At 44.5% G+C, this 19,529-nt stretch overlaps 1 protein-coding gene across 1 annotated transcript in view; it reads left to right on the top strand.

Moving 5' to 3' along the window:
- WNK2 (WNK lysine deficient protein kinase 2) overlaps positions 1-19,529 on the top strand; it is a gene marked incomplete at its 3' end in the record, with an annotated part of 115,092 nt that overhangs the window by 33,069 nt on the left and 62,494 nt on the right. Inside the window, exons 2-4 of the mRNA XM_082487508.1 lie at positions 11,290-11,462; positions 12,476-12,696; positions 16,803-16,960. Coding sequence (XP_082343634.1) covers positions 11,290-11,462; positions 12,476-12,696; positions 16,803-16,960 — 552 coding nt within the window. The remainder of the gene's footprint in view (positions 1-11,289; positions 11,463-12,475; positions 12,697-16,802; positions 16,961-19,529) is intronic.

Below are 19,529 nucleotides of genomic sequence, written 5' to 3'. Positions count from 1 at the left end.
TCTCTGGAGACATTAAAAACCCACCTGGATGTGTTCCTGTCCAACCTGCTGTAGGTGACCCTGCTCTGGCAGCGGGTTGGACTAGATCTCCAGAGGTCCATTCCAACCCCTACCAGTCTGTGATTCAGGGAATCCCTTGTCCTCTCAGATAAACTGTGGTCCCTTGGCCATGCCTGGTTGCATCGGCCTCCTGAGGTCTGGTTCAGGACCCGGCTCAGCCAGGATGGCTCTCTACCCTGCGCTGGCTGCTCCGTCTTACACAGCCCCCTGCCAGCCGTGCCTTGTCGGGCAGTTTGCGCCCAGCTTACACGAGCATCTCCATCTCCCTTTGGGACCTGTCATTGTTATGCTTCAACATGTGAACATGCTTGTTCTTTGCAAAGTATGGGCTTTTTTGACAGTTCTTTATAAAAATATAAGCCACTTCATTAGAACAAAACTCAAGCCCTGCAGAACCTCTTGAAAATCATCAAGGACGTGTATTTTTATATGTGTAACTTAGGTCTTGTGACTGATCACTTACTCAATTTTTAATCAATTTATGTCAATGGGTCTTTTCTGTTTCATTCTTATTCTTTCTTAACGTGAAGCAAACGAATTGCAGAATTTGAGGTTATTGTGTCAATGCTATTATCTTGTATCAACCCAAACATATAATCTCATTGGAAAGTGGCCAAGATCTGTTTCTCATAAAGCCGTGTTGATGTTACCCTTTCATGCTTTGCTGTTCAAGGGATGGGAAGTTAAATTTTCAGCTGGTAGTATGTTTTAGCTGACAAGCTAGTGTTATTCTTTTGGGCAGGGCTATAGAACGTCAAGATTTGCAGGAGGGAAAAGAAAGAAAAAAGAACTATTTTGTTAGAAATGTGATGCTTTCAGCTTAGTTCTTAACTGTTACGGGGGACTTTGATTAATGTGTCCTGGCTAGGAGTGCAGTGTTTGCCTTTCGGTGTTTTCTAACGGGTTGTCAAGTGGTGTTAGGAATGCACGAAAAGTGGCGGCTCTTTTCAGCATTTATAAAGGTTCCCAAGTAAGACATTTCCAAACTCCAGATAAATTACTGCAGAAGCATTCAGGAGCTGGGATACCCCGATCTACAAAGCGTCTTTGTGGCGGTGAAAGGTCCCTGTCCCTACTTTCCAAGAGTCCTGCAAGCACGCAACAGGGAATGCTTGTTTCCAGTCTCTTGAGTTGTTACAGCAGAGAAGGTGGCCTCCTGGCTTTTCCCTTTGTCTTTGTGCTATGTCCTTGCCGCATACCTTGGCTTTTGAATCTGATTTCCAGCAGCAGCAAGCAATTGGTCCTCACCGGGGTGCTGTGCGCTGTGAAACGGGGCTGAGCAGAGCGTTCCCGGGGCCGCTCTGAGACTCTGGACAGGGGTTTAAGTTGGCTATTTGCAATACTATGGTCCTCTGCAAGGATTTTTTTTTATTTTATTTTTTTTTTTAAGCAGCTAGAGCAAGTCACGTTAAAGGACTATTTTTCTGTATTCTCTTCCAATGAGCTCCCCCAAAAGGTCTCTAGCGAAAAACCAGGAGCAAGATGGGAGGAGGAAGGGTTCACCATACTGCTGGCTATGGTGCTGCTTATCCATAGATTTCCAGGGTGTATCAAGGAACTCCTTACTGCTTTTTTGTGTCCTAGTGATGCAAAACGTGGCTATGGAAGAATTAATCGACTAGGTGTAGGTGGCTCAGCAGGCCACAATGTGAGGGAAGAACTGAAGAAGTTTCTCGCTGGGATCCATTAAGCCACTATTAGAGTTTCAGTTCAGGTCTGTGCAAAGACCCATCACTTCTCTGTTGTCTAGCTATTTTGTATTCCTTTTCCTCAATATAATTAAGTTCAGAATGTGTGTGCATAGGCACACATGCACTTGTTCAGTTTTCCTTGTTTTGTGAAAACAAAGATGTGAAAAGTCAGGAGATGCCGAACTTGCATTGAAGGCGGAGCGAGCAAGTTTTCCTTGCTTGCCTGGCTTGTGTTCCAAGACAGCTCTTCTCTGTGATAAAAATAAAATACGTCCAGTTAAGTAAAGGCTGCAGTCATTGGGGCGATGAAGGAGATAGAAGGTGCAAGTTGTCCTGCACGGGGAGCTTGGGGTGGCTGCTGCATCCCTGGCCAACGAGAACGAGGGGACCTCCTGACGTTCTTGGTGCTCTCCTGGGCTCAGCTCTCCTTTGCTGATGTGTTTTAAGGTCTTAAAGTATTCCACAGCATTGGATGGACAGGAGCAAGTGAGAAATGGCTTTTAACTCTGCTTTTACGTGACACGAGGTGGTTTTTGTGAGAAGAGCGATCGAATGAAAGGTGTATAAGCTGTGTAAGAATCATGAGTTGAGGAACTCTGAGAATATCTTTCTACAGCCTGCTACAGGTTGTTAGTCCAGCTGTCTGGTTTGGTCGGGAGTCTTGGGGTGTGTGTTTTTGGTTTTTTGTTTTTTTTTTTTTTTTTTTCCACTAATTTGAAAATTTTTGAGATAGTTTCCTAAAATAAACGTACTTAGTCTGCAATTAGAGACTGACCTGAAGGCCCATTCAGGGGGTATTTTCTACGATTGGTAAAGCTGCCTAACCTGTGGTTGACTGGCGAATCCAACACAGTTCAAGGGCTTAATTTTGGAGGCAGAAAATACATGTTCTGACTTGAGTGATCTCTATTACAAACGTGATAATGTATTTCCTGTTACTGCATTTCTGCTTAAATAGAAGTTCCAAAGGGAATGGTTTGTTTTAAGCCGCTTTTCTAAATCAGTGTATTTCACCAATGATAAAAAATAATATGAAGTGAAAACACTTAAATATCATTAAACGTTCAGGTTTATGTTCTTCCATTTATAAGGTGTCAGCAGATAGAAATGACTCTGGTTTAGGTAGCGCTCAGCTTTGCTGCTGCTGCAAAGAAAATTTTAACTGTTTACAAAGTATTTTACTGAAACTGTAAAGCCGTGCAAACGTTTCTGTTGGGTCTTAGCAGATATGCCATTTTGACAGATTTTTCCATTCATAACACCTGCAATGCTGGAAGGTACATGTTATGCGGCTGCGCTCGGGTTACGGTGAAACTTTTATTTTTGCTGAGTGTTTGTGACTGTAACTGAGCATCCTATTCTCTGCTCTGGGTTACTGGTGGATTATAATTAGTTCACTGGTAAGAAGATTTCACTGTAAGTGTGGTTTACAAACTGAAGCACGGAATGGCTCGGTTATAGCAGGATGGGAAATGGTAGCAATAATGGGATGAAAATGAAATTTGCCTGGCAGATAGGCAGAATTGAATGCTACGCGAGACGCGCTCAGATTAAATTTGCCAGGGCAAACTAAAACTTGCCTTGTTCTGCTGATTCTTCGTGCTGCGTTAATTTTGGCCGGCGAAGCTTATTGGCCAAATGAGGGTTAGCATTTACACACCGAAAGGTAGCGTGGGGTAAATAGCGATGTTTGCAGCTCATGGAGGGAGGTGGTGGGCAGTGCCGCGCTGGTGTCCCAGCACCACTGACATGTCCCTTTTCCACCCCTGCTGTGGCCCGGGCCAGAAGGAGCGAGTCTCCAAGGGATGGCTGGAGCCACCTCCTCTCTCCAGCTGCGTGGTGTAGATGAGTCCAACACCCACACAGGGATAATTCATAACCACAGTGATTAAAATTGCAAAGGCATCAGCTGTTGTGCTCGGAGGTATTTGTACCTTCTTTCTGAGTCTTCTGACCTGCAACTTGTGCTCTTCCAAACCTCTTAGGAATGAGGACAGAGGTGGGAGATGGGATGAAGATCAGGGGCGCATCAGCATTTGGCTTCCTCTCTTTGAGGCATTATGTCTCTTAGTGTTAGACATCTCACATGCCCAAATACTGTGTTTGTGGATGACATGAAGTACATGAAGCAAAATGCTTTTTAAAAACAGAACAAGCTGTTGCATAAACTTTAATGAGCGCTAGGTTCGGGAGTGAATCCCAGAAAATACCAAAATACCAAATTCTCATGCCATGTCTAAAATGGTTTTTTGGTGTTTTTTTTTTTTCTTTCCATGTGAGCAGAGGTGATCTGGTGTCATGGGGTTTGTCCAGCTTATTTCACAGTTTCCTTTGAAAAAGTCATTTTGTGAGGCAAGCCTGAACCGTTTCTGGTATTTCATCTAAAATTACAAGCTTGTGTGGAACCTGTGAAGCACTGGTAATTAAGAGAGTAAATGCGGTGCTACCTGCAATTAATTCAATTGCTTGTGACATGAACTTTTTTGTTTAACCATAGGTTACCGTAGTGCAGTTGTGTTGGGAGGTTTTCATCCATTAAACACGGTCCCTGCCCATCATGTTGGGTTTCTTTGGTGTTTTCACAGCTCTTGCATTGACATTTGTGATTTGAGGTGTTGATTCCTCTTCCTCCTGCACCTTGCAGGACGAGTTTTTTGAGTGCTGATGTTTGGTAGAAGACGTGAATCTCATCCTTCCTCAGCCGTAACTTAAAAAGTTGCAAGCTGCACTTGCATCCAGCAAAAAAGCAAGCTCAGCCTTTTCTACGGTGCCAGATTTTAGCCACCAAGATCTGAATTCAGCTCCTAATTTTCTGTAGGTTTCTAGCAACGGCTCGGGCAAATAAGTAAATCTCTCTCGGCCTGTTCTGTAGCTTGTGTCCATTGAATTGTGTGGATCTTTGGGCGCAAGGGCTGCTTTTTATGTGTCTGGAAAATGAGTTACCGCTGGGAACCCTCATTGTGCTTCACTAATACGGCTAAGAAATAGCAGGGCCGTAACTTCACCGAGGGTGACTTAGTGAAGAAGAATGTTGGCTGAATGCTGATATGTAATGAAGCTTTAAAATACTTTTTTCTTTCCTGATTTGCAAGTTGTCTAATGGCATCTGCTGTGTGTTCGCAGAAAGGGGTTTTTCTCCTTTAGGATAGCTTGAAATGATATGTGCTTATAATTGAATGTACAGGGTGTGGGAATAAGAGGTCTTGAATGCTATTACAAATTTATAGCGTAGGCATTGTAATGATAAAGGCCTAGAGCTGGTACACGAGAGCAGCTACTTCAGCTCTTCACAGTCCAAACTGCTGCGTGTCCAAGCCCGTGTTTCCTTCCAGTTACACCTTTGGGAGAAATCCTAGATGCTTCCGACAGTGGATTAGACAAGTCTTCATGTGAAATGCAAAAGGGCATTGCCCTAAATGAGTGAAGTTTTAATTTTAAATACAAAAACTGTTCTTAATTTTTTCTTCTGAAATGTGTTCTCGTTCACCTTTATTCCTAAAGGCCTTTGTATTTTTAAAATTTGAAAACTTACCCAAAATTGTGACGTTTCCCTCAAGAAGCAATAATAACAATACAGGATTTAATGAATGAATAGTCATATGCAGGTATCGGTTAACTTGTCCCGAGACCACTGTAGGAGCAATGCAATTTCTTGGCGTACGCTGCAGGGTGTCTGGGCAGGCTGCTGTCTGTTCCCACCACGCTGAGTATCTCGCCATCGACCTTGTGACTGTAGGGCAGACCAGAACTACACTTCTGTTCATAAATCCACAATAAACCAACAGACAGCTACGTGGGAGAAAGCTGTCGATGGATCCCACTGCTGATTTCGTATCTCGAGGCGATCTCTGATTAGAAGAGTAGTTGCGGTACGTGAGCGAATGTGCAGATTTGGCATGCAGATGCGAAAATGTAATGCTATGAACAGATGTTCATTCTGCTGAATAAATTATTTGCTTTCTGCTGCTGTGTCAGAAGTGCCTCTTCACGTTCCTTTTCTTCATCATTGGTATGGGTAAGAGATGTTACAGCTCCTGCGTGACAGAGGTGAGCCCTTCCCTCCTTTGCTGGCCTACTGCTCCTGTTTGCTTTACCAGACAGACCTTAATCTGTTCCAAAATGAGGCAAAATTAAACAACCATCAGTAAATACAGCTATGTGACCTTAAGCATAAAAAAAAAAAAAACCCAACCCAAACAAAAACCAAACCACCCAACCAACAATATCTATAGGCTAGCTGGACACAGAAGTAGAAGTCTTTAGGCCAAGATGTCTGGGTGAGATAGTCCAGTTGTGCGCCAAGGAAGGAGACATGCTCTTACAGGAGAGGAGAGGGCTTTCAGGTGTCCTTGGCAAGGCTGCGACACACCACGCGGACATCTAGAACCTCTCAGGGCTGGGGTGGGCTCTGGCGAAAGAGCCGAGGGTCTTGTCAGAGTGAGAGAGGAGAAATTCGGTTGGTTATCTGAAAGCAGCAGTGCTGTGGCCCAGGCTCGCACGCGAGCAAGTGTGAGCTTATTCTTGTTGCCACTGCAAAAGTGTTTAAAGTAGTTTAATTTTATTTTTTTTTTTTTTACTGAAAATTCAACACCTTAAAAGGAGGAACTTAACAACAGTGAAACCACAAAGGAGCCCAACTTTCTAGTTTAGGGACAGCTGTGCTTCAAACCCTGCTCTTACATGGTTATAGGCATTGCTATGTAAAAAAACAATTTTTTTTATTTGGTCTTATTTCTCTCATTTGATCCTCTTTCCTTGTGGGATGAGGATGTAGTTTATTCATAGAATCGTAGAATGGTTTGGGTTGGAAGGGACCTTAAAGATCATCCAGTCCCACCCCCCCCGGGCAGGGACAACTCCCCCCAGCCCAGGTTGCTCCAAGCCCCATCCAACCTGGCCTTGAACACCTCCAGGGATAGGGCAGCCACAGCTTCTCGGGGCAACTTGGGCCAGTGCCTTCCCAAATCTGTTAGCCCATCACAAGTAAATAGGCAAGAAACTCAACTTTAGTTGTTGATCTTTCTTAGAACGCTTCTAACTGCTCCGGTGAAGGCCACTCTCTTGCTTGTATAACTTTCAAAGTCTTAGTCAGAGCCCATATGTTACAACCTGGAGGAAATGATGCTTGGGGATGACTAACAGAACATGTTCCTGCTGTTAATTTGGGTGTTATTCCAGAAATTTAATTTGTAAGCTTTCCCTTTCCTTTTGTTAACACACTTAGTTACTAATTCCAGTCTTTGCTGTTGTTCCCCACGAAGGAATTTAATGAAGGGGTAAATTTTATATTACCAAAGAGAAGTATTTGTTTGCCCTGCCTGTGACAAGCAGGGAGCATGCATGTGTTAGATTAGCAGAAATATGATTTATGGATAGGAAATTCACTTTAATTCCAGCTTCCTACTGCAAACATCACTTTCCTCCAGTCTCCTTGAATGGGTGTGTCGCTTACCCAGAGCAAGGCTATAAAGTACTAATTGGGAATTATTTCTTCCTTCCAAAAAGAAGCTAATAGCTTTCAGTGGTTACATGCTTAAAACTGACCATGGACTTATAATCAAATCCACAAGAGTAAAGCTAGGAAAACCGATGAAGAAAAGGTACTTTACGATATATAACCTCCTCTTACCACTTGTTTAATATCTCTGTTAGAGTGCCCTTTGTAATGAAGAATCCATGGTATAATCCCAACCCAATTAATGCTTATTTATCTCCCGGAGAGGTGAAATCACGGAGCCAGGCGCTGCGTGTGTGACGGGCGATGCTGTGCCTGTGATGCACTGAGATCCCTGCAGAAGCACTTAACCGTGGGAACCCAGAGCAGCTCTAATAATAAAACATCAAATTCTCCATGCCGGGTTAAGGCAGCCGACCATGGGTTGGTGTGGCGGTGCTGGGGACCGCCCGCTTTGCGTGGTAGGGGATGCCATCCCCTGGCTGCCCTTGAGTTCCGTATGACTTGGTGCTTTCGTTGCTGCTGGGCGTAATTCTAGCTTATGGCATCGCAGCAAAATAACAGGCAATTGGTGTGTTGGTGTTGTGTGTGTATTTGCAAAGCTGATCTGTCTTTAAAGCTCTGAGGGTGAGAGGGCTCATCGTTACTGTGTGCTCCAGTTCCAGCTGTGCTGCCGACAAAGTGCGCCCAAGCCTTTTGAGCTGACTGTTGCTCCCAGTTTCTTAAAACGGGGAAACAAGTTAAATTTACAGATTCTTTCTTAGCAGTAACACAGAGCTAGCAGCTGTCTCACTTCTGGCTTGGTTCTGTTTAACTTCAGCTTGCCTGGAAAAGTTGAACCCGCTCAGTGCGATTGCTGTGGACTTTTGAAGGTTGAAGTTTATTTTAGAAACCTTGGTGCTAAGTGGTAGGCTTGAGAAGCTTTCAATTATTTGACATGGAATTACGATGTCGCCTCCTGAGCCAAGACTTTGTGTCCCAGTGAGGAGGGATAGAGCCAAGAAGTGCGAATACCTTAAAAGGAGAGGAAGCAAGCAGATATCTGCAAACTAATACTGATATCTCCTGGATAAGAACATTTTCCAAGTTGGAAGTCTCGTGTCTTGAGGACGCTCAGACTAGCGGTAATGCCATAAATGCGGTGGAGTGGACTGAGCAACGAGCTTGTTTGTCAACTGGGCATGATGCTCGGCATCCCCGAGCCTCCTTTTTCAGCTGTAGGATGCTGGAAACATCTGCCGCTGCAGATGGCAGCAGGGTGGTTGAAGACTCCTTGGGTGAATCTGGAAACTCGCTTCATTCCCCCAAATTTTGATGCATTTAGGTCATGCAAAGTGAGGTCTTAAATCCAGTGAAGTGGATTACCTTTCTTTGGCATGACCTTTTCAAATAATCCTGTTCTCTATCTTAAAACTTGGTGTCCCAAGGTTGTTTCAGGCATACACCCTTACCTTCAGCATAAGGACATTTCGCCTTGCGCGGATTATACGATGGGGAATAAGTGTCTGTGACCCCAGTGAAGGTGCTTTGGGTTTGGATTAATCCCAGAGTCCTGCAGTCAAATGGGTGGTTTTGCTGCTTCAGAGCAGAAAATAGTCCAACTGTTAAGCCCTTTCAGAAACAGCTTATGCTTTGGCCAATGACTCGTGTCAGGTTCAGCCTGGAGGAATTTGGGAAAGGTTGTTTGAGCCCTTACAGTGCTGGAGACCCATCCTGTGGCAGGGAGCGTGGCACCGCTCTGCCTTCCCTGCCCTCGCCACCTCTCCAACGCTAGTGCTGGAGCCAGGCTTGCTCCTGAGAAAGATGCTCAGCTATCATTAGAGATGGAAAAACAAAACAAAACAAAAACACAAGCCCAGGTTCTTTCTGCTCTGGTTATAGATAAAACACGTATTTGTCTTCCAGAATCACTTTGTTGCAGTTGCCCAGCTTGCCGTCTTAGTACTTTGAATCCAGACAGCAGCCCAAATGATCCAGAGCTCATAATATACAGAATATGATCGTCTGCAATGCCTGAAGGATATTTTTAAAAGTTACCCTTGAAGTAGCAGTGGAAAATTTCTCACAGTGCTCAGAAATTTGGAAATGAGAGTCAAGTGGTATGGTATTACTTTTTTTTTTTTTTTTTTAATTAGAAGGTTTTTAAAAAACTGCTGGATCTGTGTCGCTGCCTTTTCCTTTCTCTGCTAGCCCACACTCTGCTTTTCCTGTCTCACACAAGGACTTGCTCCTTTTCCTCTGTAATAGCAGTGTGTCTGATTTATTCTACAGGGTTTAAATTAAGAGGTAACTCAGCAGTAGGGGAAGAAGTGATGGATTTGAAAGCAATTCTCAGGCTCTTGTGTCCTGGCTTATTAGACAGCCTACTTTTTTTTTTTTTTTTTTTTTTTTTTTTTGACAAGAAATGCAGTGGCTTCATAGCAGCAGAAATGCCGCCTTGCTCTCGGCTGTTGGCCTTGAGCATGCCCATGGGCGCGGGGTGCTCCTGGCTGCACCCGGGGACGTGGGCATGGGTCCCCCCGGGCACCCCGCTCTGCCAGCCCAGATGGCTGCTGTTGCTGGGGGCAACGTTCGCTCTGATGCTGCTCCATAAAACGGAAAGAAAACCGAGAACCTCCTCAGTAGCAGCAGTGTAAAATGGAAATGCGCCGCATGCGCACGCTGCTGGGGAAAGCAGGTTTTCTGTCTCCCAAGAAAAGCCGAAGCGTCATCGTTTCAGCCCGGGTTTTCCTCTTGTGAAGCCTCTGTGTAAAGCTGACTTGTTTGCAGCTGCGGAAATTCCCATTCCCGTATCGAGTCCTTTGTGATCGCGGATGAGGGCAGGCTGTCAAAGCGGCGGGGGCCTCATCCCTCTGCACCTTGGTTACAAATCAGCTGGGTGCCAATTTAATTCACTACGTATATGCTCTTATAAACACGCTGCAGTGAACCGAGAAAAGGAAAATGTCTGAGGTTAAAATATGAACTAATTAATCTCGGTGCTTTGCGAGCCTTTGCTTCTGTAAGTAAGAACAGTTACACAATTGTGCCTTCTAAAGAAGGAAAAAGCTTCGTTTCTAGGGCAGCGGAGGGAAGTGCTCCCAGCCCCACCAGCCGTCCAGGAGAGGCAAACCAAGCAGCGATGGTGTGGTCCTCGGTGAAACTCCCATTTTGCTCTTTTACGTTGTCTAAAGAGGCCAGAGTGTGCGTCTGAGCTGCTCGTTGATGGGGTCTCCATGTTGCTAACGAGGTCCAGGCAGCCCAATAGGCTTCTGCTGGCCGGTGGGGAGGAGGAGAAGACGGGCTCTGCATCTTCCTCACAGGGTCCCTTCACAGCCTGGGGGTTATGATAAACGATCCTAAATTTCCCTAGGAAAACCAGAGTAGTAGAACATGACGTTCCTCACGTTTCTAATCTAAAAGAATAACTACTGCCACGTGGCCAATGTGCGGCCTACAGAAAAGGCCAAAGGACAGCTTTAAATCCTTCCGTTGTCAACTGTAAAGAAAGGTCTGTGGAATTCGGCAGAACAGCAAACAAATAGGAAAATTAATGTGTTTGGTGTTTTGAGGTGGTATTGTTTTAATTTGTCCCTGGAGAAACGGGAAGGGCGGTCCAGCCCAGTGGGGTTCCTCACCTGGTGGTCACCACCATAACTTCGCAGGAGCTGCTGTGGGAGGTGGTGAGCGGTCACAGCTCGAAAGGCAGCAGGACCTTAGAGGTGATGAGCATCGTACTGGGAGGTGAAATCCTGTGGGTGTTAATCTCTCGGATAACAAGCCTCGCGAAACCAAACCAAGAAGTAAATAGCTGTGTGGTGATCCATCAAGCCACGGGTGTGTTTATGTTGCCTGAAATATTAACGCTGTCGTGTAGCAGAGCGTAGCACAGACATCTCTTTGTTCGGAGGCGAGTCTTTGTCTTCTTGACACTGGATTCAAGGCGAGTGCCCTAGTTCATACACGCTGCTCATCTCTTACATAAAAGATTTTATAATTGCTCTTGATACAAGCAAACAAATCTAAAACTCTGAATACCTTTAGCAATGCAGCGCCTTTATTTGACTTTTGTCGCTATTAATAATGTCTTCTTTTGGCTTATAGGACAGAAAGCTCACAAAAGTAGAGAGGCAGAGATTTAAAGAGGAAGCAGAAATGTTGAAAGGTCTACAGCATCCAAACATTGTGAGATTTTATGACTTCTGGGAATCCTGTGTAAAAGGCAAAAGATGCATTGTGCTGGTTACCGAATTGATGACCTCTGGAACGCTAAAGACGTAAGTACTGCGCTCCTGGTGAGGAGGCTAAGAATAGCGATGGAAATTTTTAGAAAAATCCTACTTTCCTATGCTGAAAAAAGGCACCTCCGGATAAAAGAAAGAAAAAAAAAAAAAAATGGAGCTGTTCTCTGGTGTCTGTCATTTGTCCCTGCATTTGAACTGCATTGATTTGACAGGAAGAATTTTGGCCTCCATCTCTCTTTCCCTGCTCTCCTGTTTCAGTTATGCAACTAGAAGCGGCTCTCTGGTGTGTTTCATCTTCTGCCTGTGACGTTTTCATTTCTCAGGATGTGTTTTTGCGATTGTTTTTGTGCTCGTGTTTGCATGTTTTGTTAGGAAATTCAGATAGAGTAACACTTGAATGGTAGAATGTCTTTTTGAAGCAGAAGGTGCTCTAGGTTATCTGCTAAACAATAATAATTAATAGCTTTTGGTACTGACAATCTTGTTAAGGTTGATATAAAACAGTTGGCATGAATTCTGGAACAGATTTTCAGCCCCAATGGGAGCAGTACTCATCACTGCATATATCCAGTGTGCTACTCTGCCAATGCATTAGCAGTTTTTACTCTTTTTTTTTTTTTTTTTTTTTTCCAAAAATGTACCCTCCCAATCAGTGTTTTAGGTAAATGGAAAAAATGCAGATGCATGGTATGGAGGTCAAAGTCTTGCGGTTAAAATTAAACTTCAGTATTCTTCCGATTTGAATATATGAAACACATTCTAAAGCTGTTCTCTGCATGAAGAGAATTGCTGTACTATTAGACTTGCAAATATTTGGTTGTATTTGCACCAAAAATGCTTATTATCTTCCTCCCTAAAAATGAATGCTCTAATTCCTCCTTTGAAAAGATCTATTTCTTTCAATTTTGTGATATTTCTGAGCTGCTATTATGGCATCTAATAAGGGGCTTTTATCCAGAATGGAGTTTCAGCTGTTAAAGCCCCTAGAATCTCTAATAACACTTCGTTTTCTTTATACCCACTTCTTGTGTATGTTTGTGCTCTAGGTATCTGAAGAGATTTAAAGTGATGAAACCAAAAGTCCTGCGTAGTTGGTGCCGGCAAATCCTGAAGGGTCTTCTTTTCTTGCACACAAGAACTCCACCCATCATTCACAGAGACTTAAAATGTGACAATATTTTTATTACTGGACCAACTGGATCTGTGAAAATAGGAGACTTGGGTCTGGCAACCCTCAAGAGAGCTTCATTTGCCAAAAGTGTAATAGGTAATCCTCCTGTTCTCCTTGGCTTCTTTCTGTTGGTATGGTGGTGGTCTTTTTTTAATATTTCTCTTTCACATTTTTGCATTTGTGGTTTTTTCACTCGTAGGTTGGTAGTAGCGATTGAAGTGGTTTTGTGACTGTTCCCTTTATACCACTGTAAAAATCTCAATTGCTAGGAAAAGGTATCATGACTGCCTCTTCTCCTTCTTTCTGTATCACAATGGTAAAATGCTCTTTTTGTTGGGTTGTTGTTTTTTTGTTTTTGTTTTTTTAATTGAAATATGATGTGGTAGCCACAAATCCTTCTCCTCTCTCCTTTGAAAGGAGCAGCAAGGGTTCTCAGCAGCTGAGAACAGGCTCAGTGCCTGCTGGTGGGGGGGGGAGGGTGGAGAAAGAGGGAGGAGAGGGCAGGGAAAAGATGCCCTGCTCTCTCCCTGACAAGGGTGTGCTGCAAAAGCCTGGGAAAGCTGCCGGGAAGGCTCCTGCTTGCAGTGATGCTGGGATAAGGGGCAGTTACTTTTGCTGAAGGGAGAGGCTGTAGTGCCCTGCGGAGCCGGGCTTCTCTCCTTGGCAGAGCGGTGGCAGGGCTGGAACCACCTTATCCCCGTTTACTGGGGCATCAGCAGAACAGGCTGCTTCTGCAGGCAACTGCAGAGCTCGTCCCTGCCTCGAGTTCTGCTGAAACGACATCTGCAATTTATTAATAATCAGGAGGTACCAAATTAAGAGAAATTTCCACTAGGATACGCAATAGCTGATGCCCTTAGGTGGTGCCCGCACGAGGGGTGTTAGAACTTGGGTTTGCTTGAACTGTGGGGGGATGTTTTCTGAATGACTGTCGAAGGTCATAGTTTTCTTGAGAAAGTCACATCTAATGTTTTCTGTGTAAATGTAATGTTTTCCTGAATTCTCAAACGTTTTGTGCTTTTACCCAAGCTTCCCTAGCAAACCTCCCTTGTTCAGATCTGTAGATGATGGTTCTGGGAAGCTGCAGATTCCTGAGAAATGATGCTGAAAGTGGGGGAAGTTGTCACGCATGTAGTCATATTTCAGCTTACAATATAAATGGAAATTAGATTCTAGGTAATTAGAGTTAGCAAACTGATAGTGACAACCACTGTACCCTTACTATATAGGAAAACAGCATCCTATCTTTCAAGCAGTAGTTGCTTAAGTAATTATTTTAGCATCTCAGATTTCCAGAGATGATAATTCTTTACAATTATTTGTACAAAAGTATTGACCTTAATGCTTAGGGAGCCCGGTATCATTGAAGTCAAAATGATAGAAATTTTGGATATGTGCTTGGCTACTGTGAGTCTGCTTAACCTTGCTGGTTTTAGTGAAATCATGTTGCTTTATATCTCTTAAGTGTCTCTAGTTTTCACTTTCAAATAATTGGTGTTTTTTTTCTGTTGAGGGTCAGTATTTCTTCACATAATTTTTTTTTTTTTTTGCAGTATAATAATTGTCCATGCAACATAATGGAATAATATCAGTCATACTGGCACAAGTTTTTCTAAAATCAGTTGTTACCACAACACAGTCAAAGCAAACTTGTGTCTAAAAGAAATTCAATACTGAGAAAGGCTGCAGGTCGCTGGCAAGGTGTCTGCATTCATTTTGGCAATATAACTGAACTTCTCTTTTTCGTGAGTAGTTCTGCTCCAAGGAAAGCATTAGGAGGAACTTGGGAACACTGGTGAGATGAGTAATTCTACCCCCTCCGTAGATGTAGTAGCTTTAAAGGAATTATTAGTAGCTGCAATTTTACATTGGCTTGAACGGAATGAAGTCAGTGTGGCAGAGGTCCAGTTTTTCCCTTGCTGCGTTTGTGCCGTCGCTGATGCTCGTCTGACCTTGCGGTGTATCTCTGCAGGGAGCCGAGGCAGGGCAAAACTCCTGCTGCCAAGAGGAGTTGGATAGGTGCCGAGCGGATTTACGTTTTGGTGGTCCGCTTTGGTTGTGTTGTATGTATTCCCTCCCTCCCCCAACAGATGGGGGAAAATGACACCATTCCATAATAGCAGGAAAATGACAAGAATTTAATTTGCTTCTTAGACTGTCGCCATCACTTTTTTGGATTTGCTTTAAATGCTCCATAATTCATGAGATTCCCTCCTGCCTCTGAGTCTTGTTCCTTCTCAAACAAGGTAGCAGCTCCAAAAAATGTCCTCTGTGGCAGTGGTTAACTGTTTCGGAGCTGCAGCCACCGCCCGTGGGACAGCCGGGGAAAGGACCCTAAGAGCAGGCGCTAAGTTAAGGTGTCATGACACGGGTCCAGCTGATTTACAGAGGCTGAAGGAAGGAGCGTCTTTGAGATGGAAGGAACATAAAGAAGGGGAGAAATCGAGCATGAATGTTTTGCAAGATGAGTTTTACAGAAATGGTTGTGCTGAGGTTGTTTTGTGAGGTAGGGCCAATCTACTTCAGAAAACATGCAGAAGCAGAGTTTTTACTGACAGACCCTAATTTTGGGAGGTGTGGTTTATGTTGCCATTAAAAAAACAAAATCTTACATCAAATCCCCAAACGTACACGAGAACTGCTTTTTCCTGGTATATGTTACTTTAGAATCATAGAATGATAGTATAGTTTGGGTTGGCAGGCACCTTTAAAGGCCATCTAGTCCAACCCCCTGCCATGAGCAGGGACATCTTCAACTAGATCAGGTTGCTCAAAGCCTCATCCAACCTGACCTTGAATGCTTCCAGAGATGGGGCAGCCCACAGCTTCCCTGGGCAACCTGGGCCACTGTCTCACCACCCTCACAGTAAAAAAGAGCTCTAAGCTCTCTGCAGAGCCTTCTCTTCTCCAGACTGAACACCCCCAACTCTCTCAGCCTGTCCTCACAGCAGAAGGGCTCCAGCTCTCGGAGCATCTTCATGGCCCTCCTCTGGACCCGCTCCAACAGGTCCATGTCCATCTTATGTTGAGGGCTCCAGAGCTGGACGCAATATTCCAAGTGGGGTCTCCCCAGAGCGGAGCAGAGGGGCAGAATCGTCACCCTTGAATTACAGTTGTGTCTCTGCTGCTGATGTAGAGAGGTCATAACAAAAAACGAAGGGACCCACCAGGCTGCCACAAGGCTCTGGGGGCAGTTTGGGTGCCGCGGGCGATGCCGCTGGGCTGGACGGGCAGAGTTTGCCCAGGTCCTTCACGTGGGCCAAGACCTCTCGCCCTCCTTTTGGCATCCCGCTGCTCAGTGGTCCTCTCCTGCAACACTCGACTGCATTGATCTCTCTTCCTCCATCTTTTCTAAGTGTAAAAAGGAAATAAATTAATCTTAACTCCTAAGCATAAATGACGTTACGAGGTACAGTTCCTGGAATAAATTACCAAAGTGTTGGTTTTTTTTTTCCTTTTGCTTTGTAAGACCACGTTTTTCAGAGCAGTTTGCTGTGCAAATGTTGCAGGCGTTGTAAGTCGCCGCTTGTTATAAAGCTGTAATTTCCCATTATGCAGCAGTAAGTACAGTGCTTCACTTAATATTTACCCCGTTGCATCGGATCTCTGACACCCTGATCCCTGTTGAGTAGGACCTTCTTCTGTGAGTAGCCTCATTGATTTGTCCCACTAAACCAGTGACAGAATTATGTTTAATGTTTTCTGCGTGACTTTGTAGGTGATTTGAGATACTACGTGCTTTCAAAGTGCTGTCTGTCTGCTGGTTGCTATGTGTCCCTGGAGGAGAAAAATAATGCAAATTTGCATTGATAAAAACAAGAGTGAAGGTTCTCGTTTCTTCTCTCGTTTTCGCCTCCACAAGCCTGTACACATCCCTCTCTCCACCCAGAAAAATAAACCATTTCATGACTTCCAGTGTGGCCAGGCAACGTGCCCTTGCTCATGCTCTTGTTAATTTTTGAAATTTTAGCTTTTTTTTTCTTTCTCCCTCTTGCCCCTTGTACTATTACCAGTGAGCCATGGGTATGTGTGTGTGTTGCCTTTGGGTTTCTTCCCTGGAGGATGCTTGAGCTTATTCTAGTTACTTTTGAAAGACGCTTGCATGCTATAATGCGCACGCTTCTTATAGGTGAAAAAGGTAGTGGTTAAAGCTATTTAGATTTTATAAATAATGTACATTCTTTTTGTGCGTGTCTGTATAGGTACACCAGAATTTATGGCCCCAGAAATGTATGAGGAACACTACGATGAATCTGTGGATGTCTATGCTTTTGGAATGTGCATGTTGGAAATGGCTACCTCAGAATACCCTTACTCAGAATGCCAGAATGCTGCTCAAATTTACCGGAAAGTAACCTGTGTGAGTAAAACCTCCTTCATTTGTATTGGGATTTTGAGATTTGAATGTTTAAAAACATATTTCGATGAGGCATCAGCCCTGTCAACTGTGTAGTGTGGTGTAGAAGTTGAGGTATCTGAGCTCTGGGTTGAGCAAACCTCTTGCAGGTTGGTTTGTAAGCTTGTAGTTCTGCGGTTGCATTGTGGTTGACTGTACTGCAGCTGCATAAAATATTTTCGGTAATCTTTGTTGCTAGTTGTGTCTCCGTCAGCCAAAAATACATAAAACTTGGGAAGAATGAGCAGGGAAAAATCATCACTCTAGTCTTGCCTCCTAAATGGGGACCACTCAGACTCGATCAGGTTTCCCACAAACCTAAAAGGACTAACTTTTAGGTTGCAGCCTAAAGGCTTATTTGTATGGTGGAGGGTGTTTGATTCAGATTTCCAGCACAGATTCTCTCTGTATGTGTAACAAATTATCTGAAGACATAAAAGGGAAGAGATAGCAATGTTTAGTTTTGGAGTCGGCCAGATGAGCTGCATTTTGGAACTCTTGGAGGATCTGGTAATCCCCAGCCAGGAACCGTGGAAATGGGTTTGCTGCATTTTCAGGTGAGTTTCGGCTGGAGGAGAAGCCAATCTTAAAATCTCTATACTGAATAAAATACCCAATGTATTTGTGTGCATGAGCTGGACTGCAAATGCCTGAAAAAACTCCGGAGTCTGTAAGATGCTAGCAGATTGCAAATCACTGACTGCAGAGAAACGAGACTTGCCAAAGGCTTTGGCAGCTGTGATTATGCTCTGTTTCTACCTGGTTAAGTGAAATCAAGAGTTACAGGAGGGTTGGTTTGGTTTTTTTTTTTCCAGAATAGATTATGTTAAACAGACAGGTTCGTCAAAGATGCTTCTTCCCATCTGGTTGCTAAAAAAGGCGGTAGTGAGCTGGGTGGTTTGGCCCTTGTGTGTCACCAAAAGATGTGGTCTGCACGCTCGGGATGTGAAGAGGGTCATCCTCAGCAGGAAGCGGCAATAAAGCTTGCAGAGATTAGCTATGGATAAAGTTGCTTTTATTTCTTTGGCCTTTAAGGTAGAAAGAGTAGTTAGGCTTACACAGTCGACATACTGAGTGGATCCACCTCTTGGTCTCCAAAAGTGTGGTCCCAAAATTAGTTTGTATTCCTCTTATCCAATTGCTTGTTATGAGCAAAAATCTTCCCAAATGGAACTTAGGAATAACTTTGGTTGATTTTCAAAGGTACTTGAGACTACTTGACTTCTGCAAGAGGTTTAGTAAATCAGGCAAGTACGAATCTGGTTCTGGGAAATCCTGCAGTCAGCAAACACTTGCGCGAGGTCAAAATTGCATTTTCTGATTTGCTGTATGCTACTCTCTCACACTGGATGTAGAGATGGTTTCAGCAGGCACCCAAACGCACGCATGTGCCAGGTATGATGGGTTTCTGTGCAATTTAATTTTTATAAGTACAGTTTGTATTGTTCAATCATCAACTAATAGAATGGTTTGGGTTGGAAGGGACCTTAAAGACCATCTCATTCCAACCCCCTGCCCTGGGCAGGGACACCTCCCACCAGCCCAGGTTGCTCCAAGCCCTGTCCAACCCGGCCTTGAACACCTCCAGGGATGGGGCAGCCACAGCTTCTCTGGGCAACCTGTGCCAGGGGCTCACCACCCTCACAGTAAAAAATGTTTTCCTTGTATCTAGTCTAAATCTCCCCTCTTTCAGTTTAAAACCGTTCGCCCTCATCCTATGGCTCCCCACCCTGATCAGGAGTCCCTCCCCAGCTTTCCTGGAGCCCCTTTAGGGACTGGAAGGGGCTCTAAGGTCTCCCCGGAGCCTTCTCCAGACTGAACACCCCCAACTCTTTCAGCCTGTCCTCATAGGAGAAGGGCTCCAGCCCTCTTCCCACCACTGAAGATCGGGATGCCAGGGAGTCGGTGCTCTTGTTGTAGATTGCTATGGTACCTGCCATGCTGATGCTAACTTGGGGGAAGAGGGAGGGTGCAAATGATTCGGGAGTCCGTGTTTAAAAGTTGAAGACAGTGTCACCAGACACAGGAGGATGTCCCTGCTGGAAATGAGAGCGATGCCATGACTTTCTGAAAGCAGGAGGACACGTCTGGAGAGGCAAAGCAGCTTTATCCCATTTTTACATTTTTAACAGTTTTGCGTAAACTGTTGTGAGCTGACATTTGTAGCTTGGTAAAGCTGAATCTTTCCCAAGGGACTGCAACCCTGATTACTGGTAGTGTAACTCTTCTTAGAGTGTTGCTTTCAACCCATAGCTGCTCAGAAATAAGTAAAATAAAAGGGCATCAGCAGCTGCTCGGCAGCACAGTTAGTTTCATCCCAATGGCTGGAGCAGCTCCCCGTGGCGCCATAGGGCAGGGAATGTGTGCAGAGATGGCTCTGCTGGTTGACGTGCTGCTGGCTGACACTCTCTGCGCCAGGGGCTGGCTGGAACGTGTGCTACGGCTTCTCGAAGGAGCAAAATTGGTTTGATGGCTCAGTGGAGCTGCTGGCCTGAATCCTTATGAGGGTGGCCGCTTGTTCCACATCATTATT

Source organism: Vanellus vanellus (assembly GCF_965231255.1).
Source record: "Vanellus vanellus genome assembly, chromosome: 9".
Taxonomy (NCBI): Eukaryota; Metazoa; Chordata; class Aves; order Charadriiformes; family Charadriidae; genus Vanellus; species Vanellus vanellus.
The sequence above is the reverse complement of the archived record's forward strand: the minus strand, read 5'-3'. Positions and strand labels throughout refer to the sequence as shown.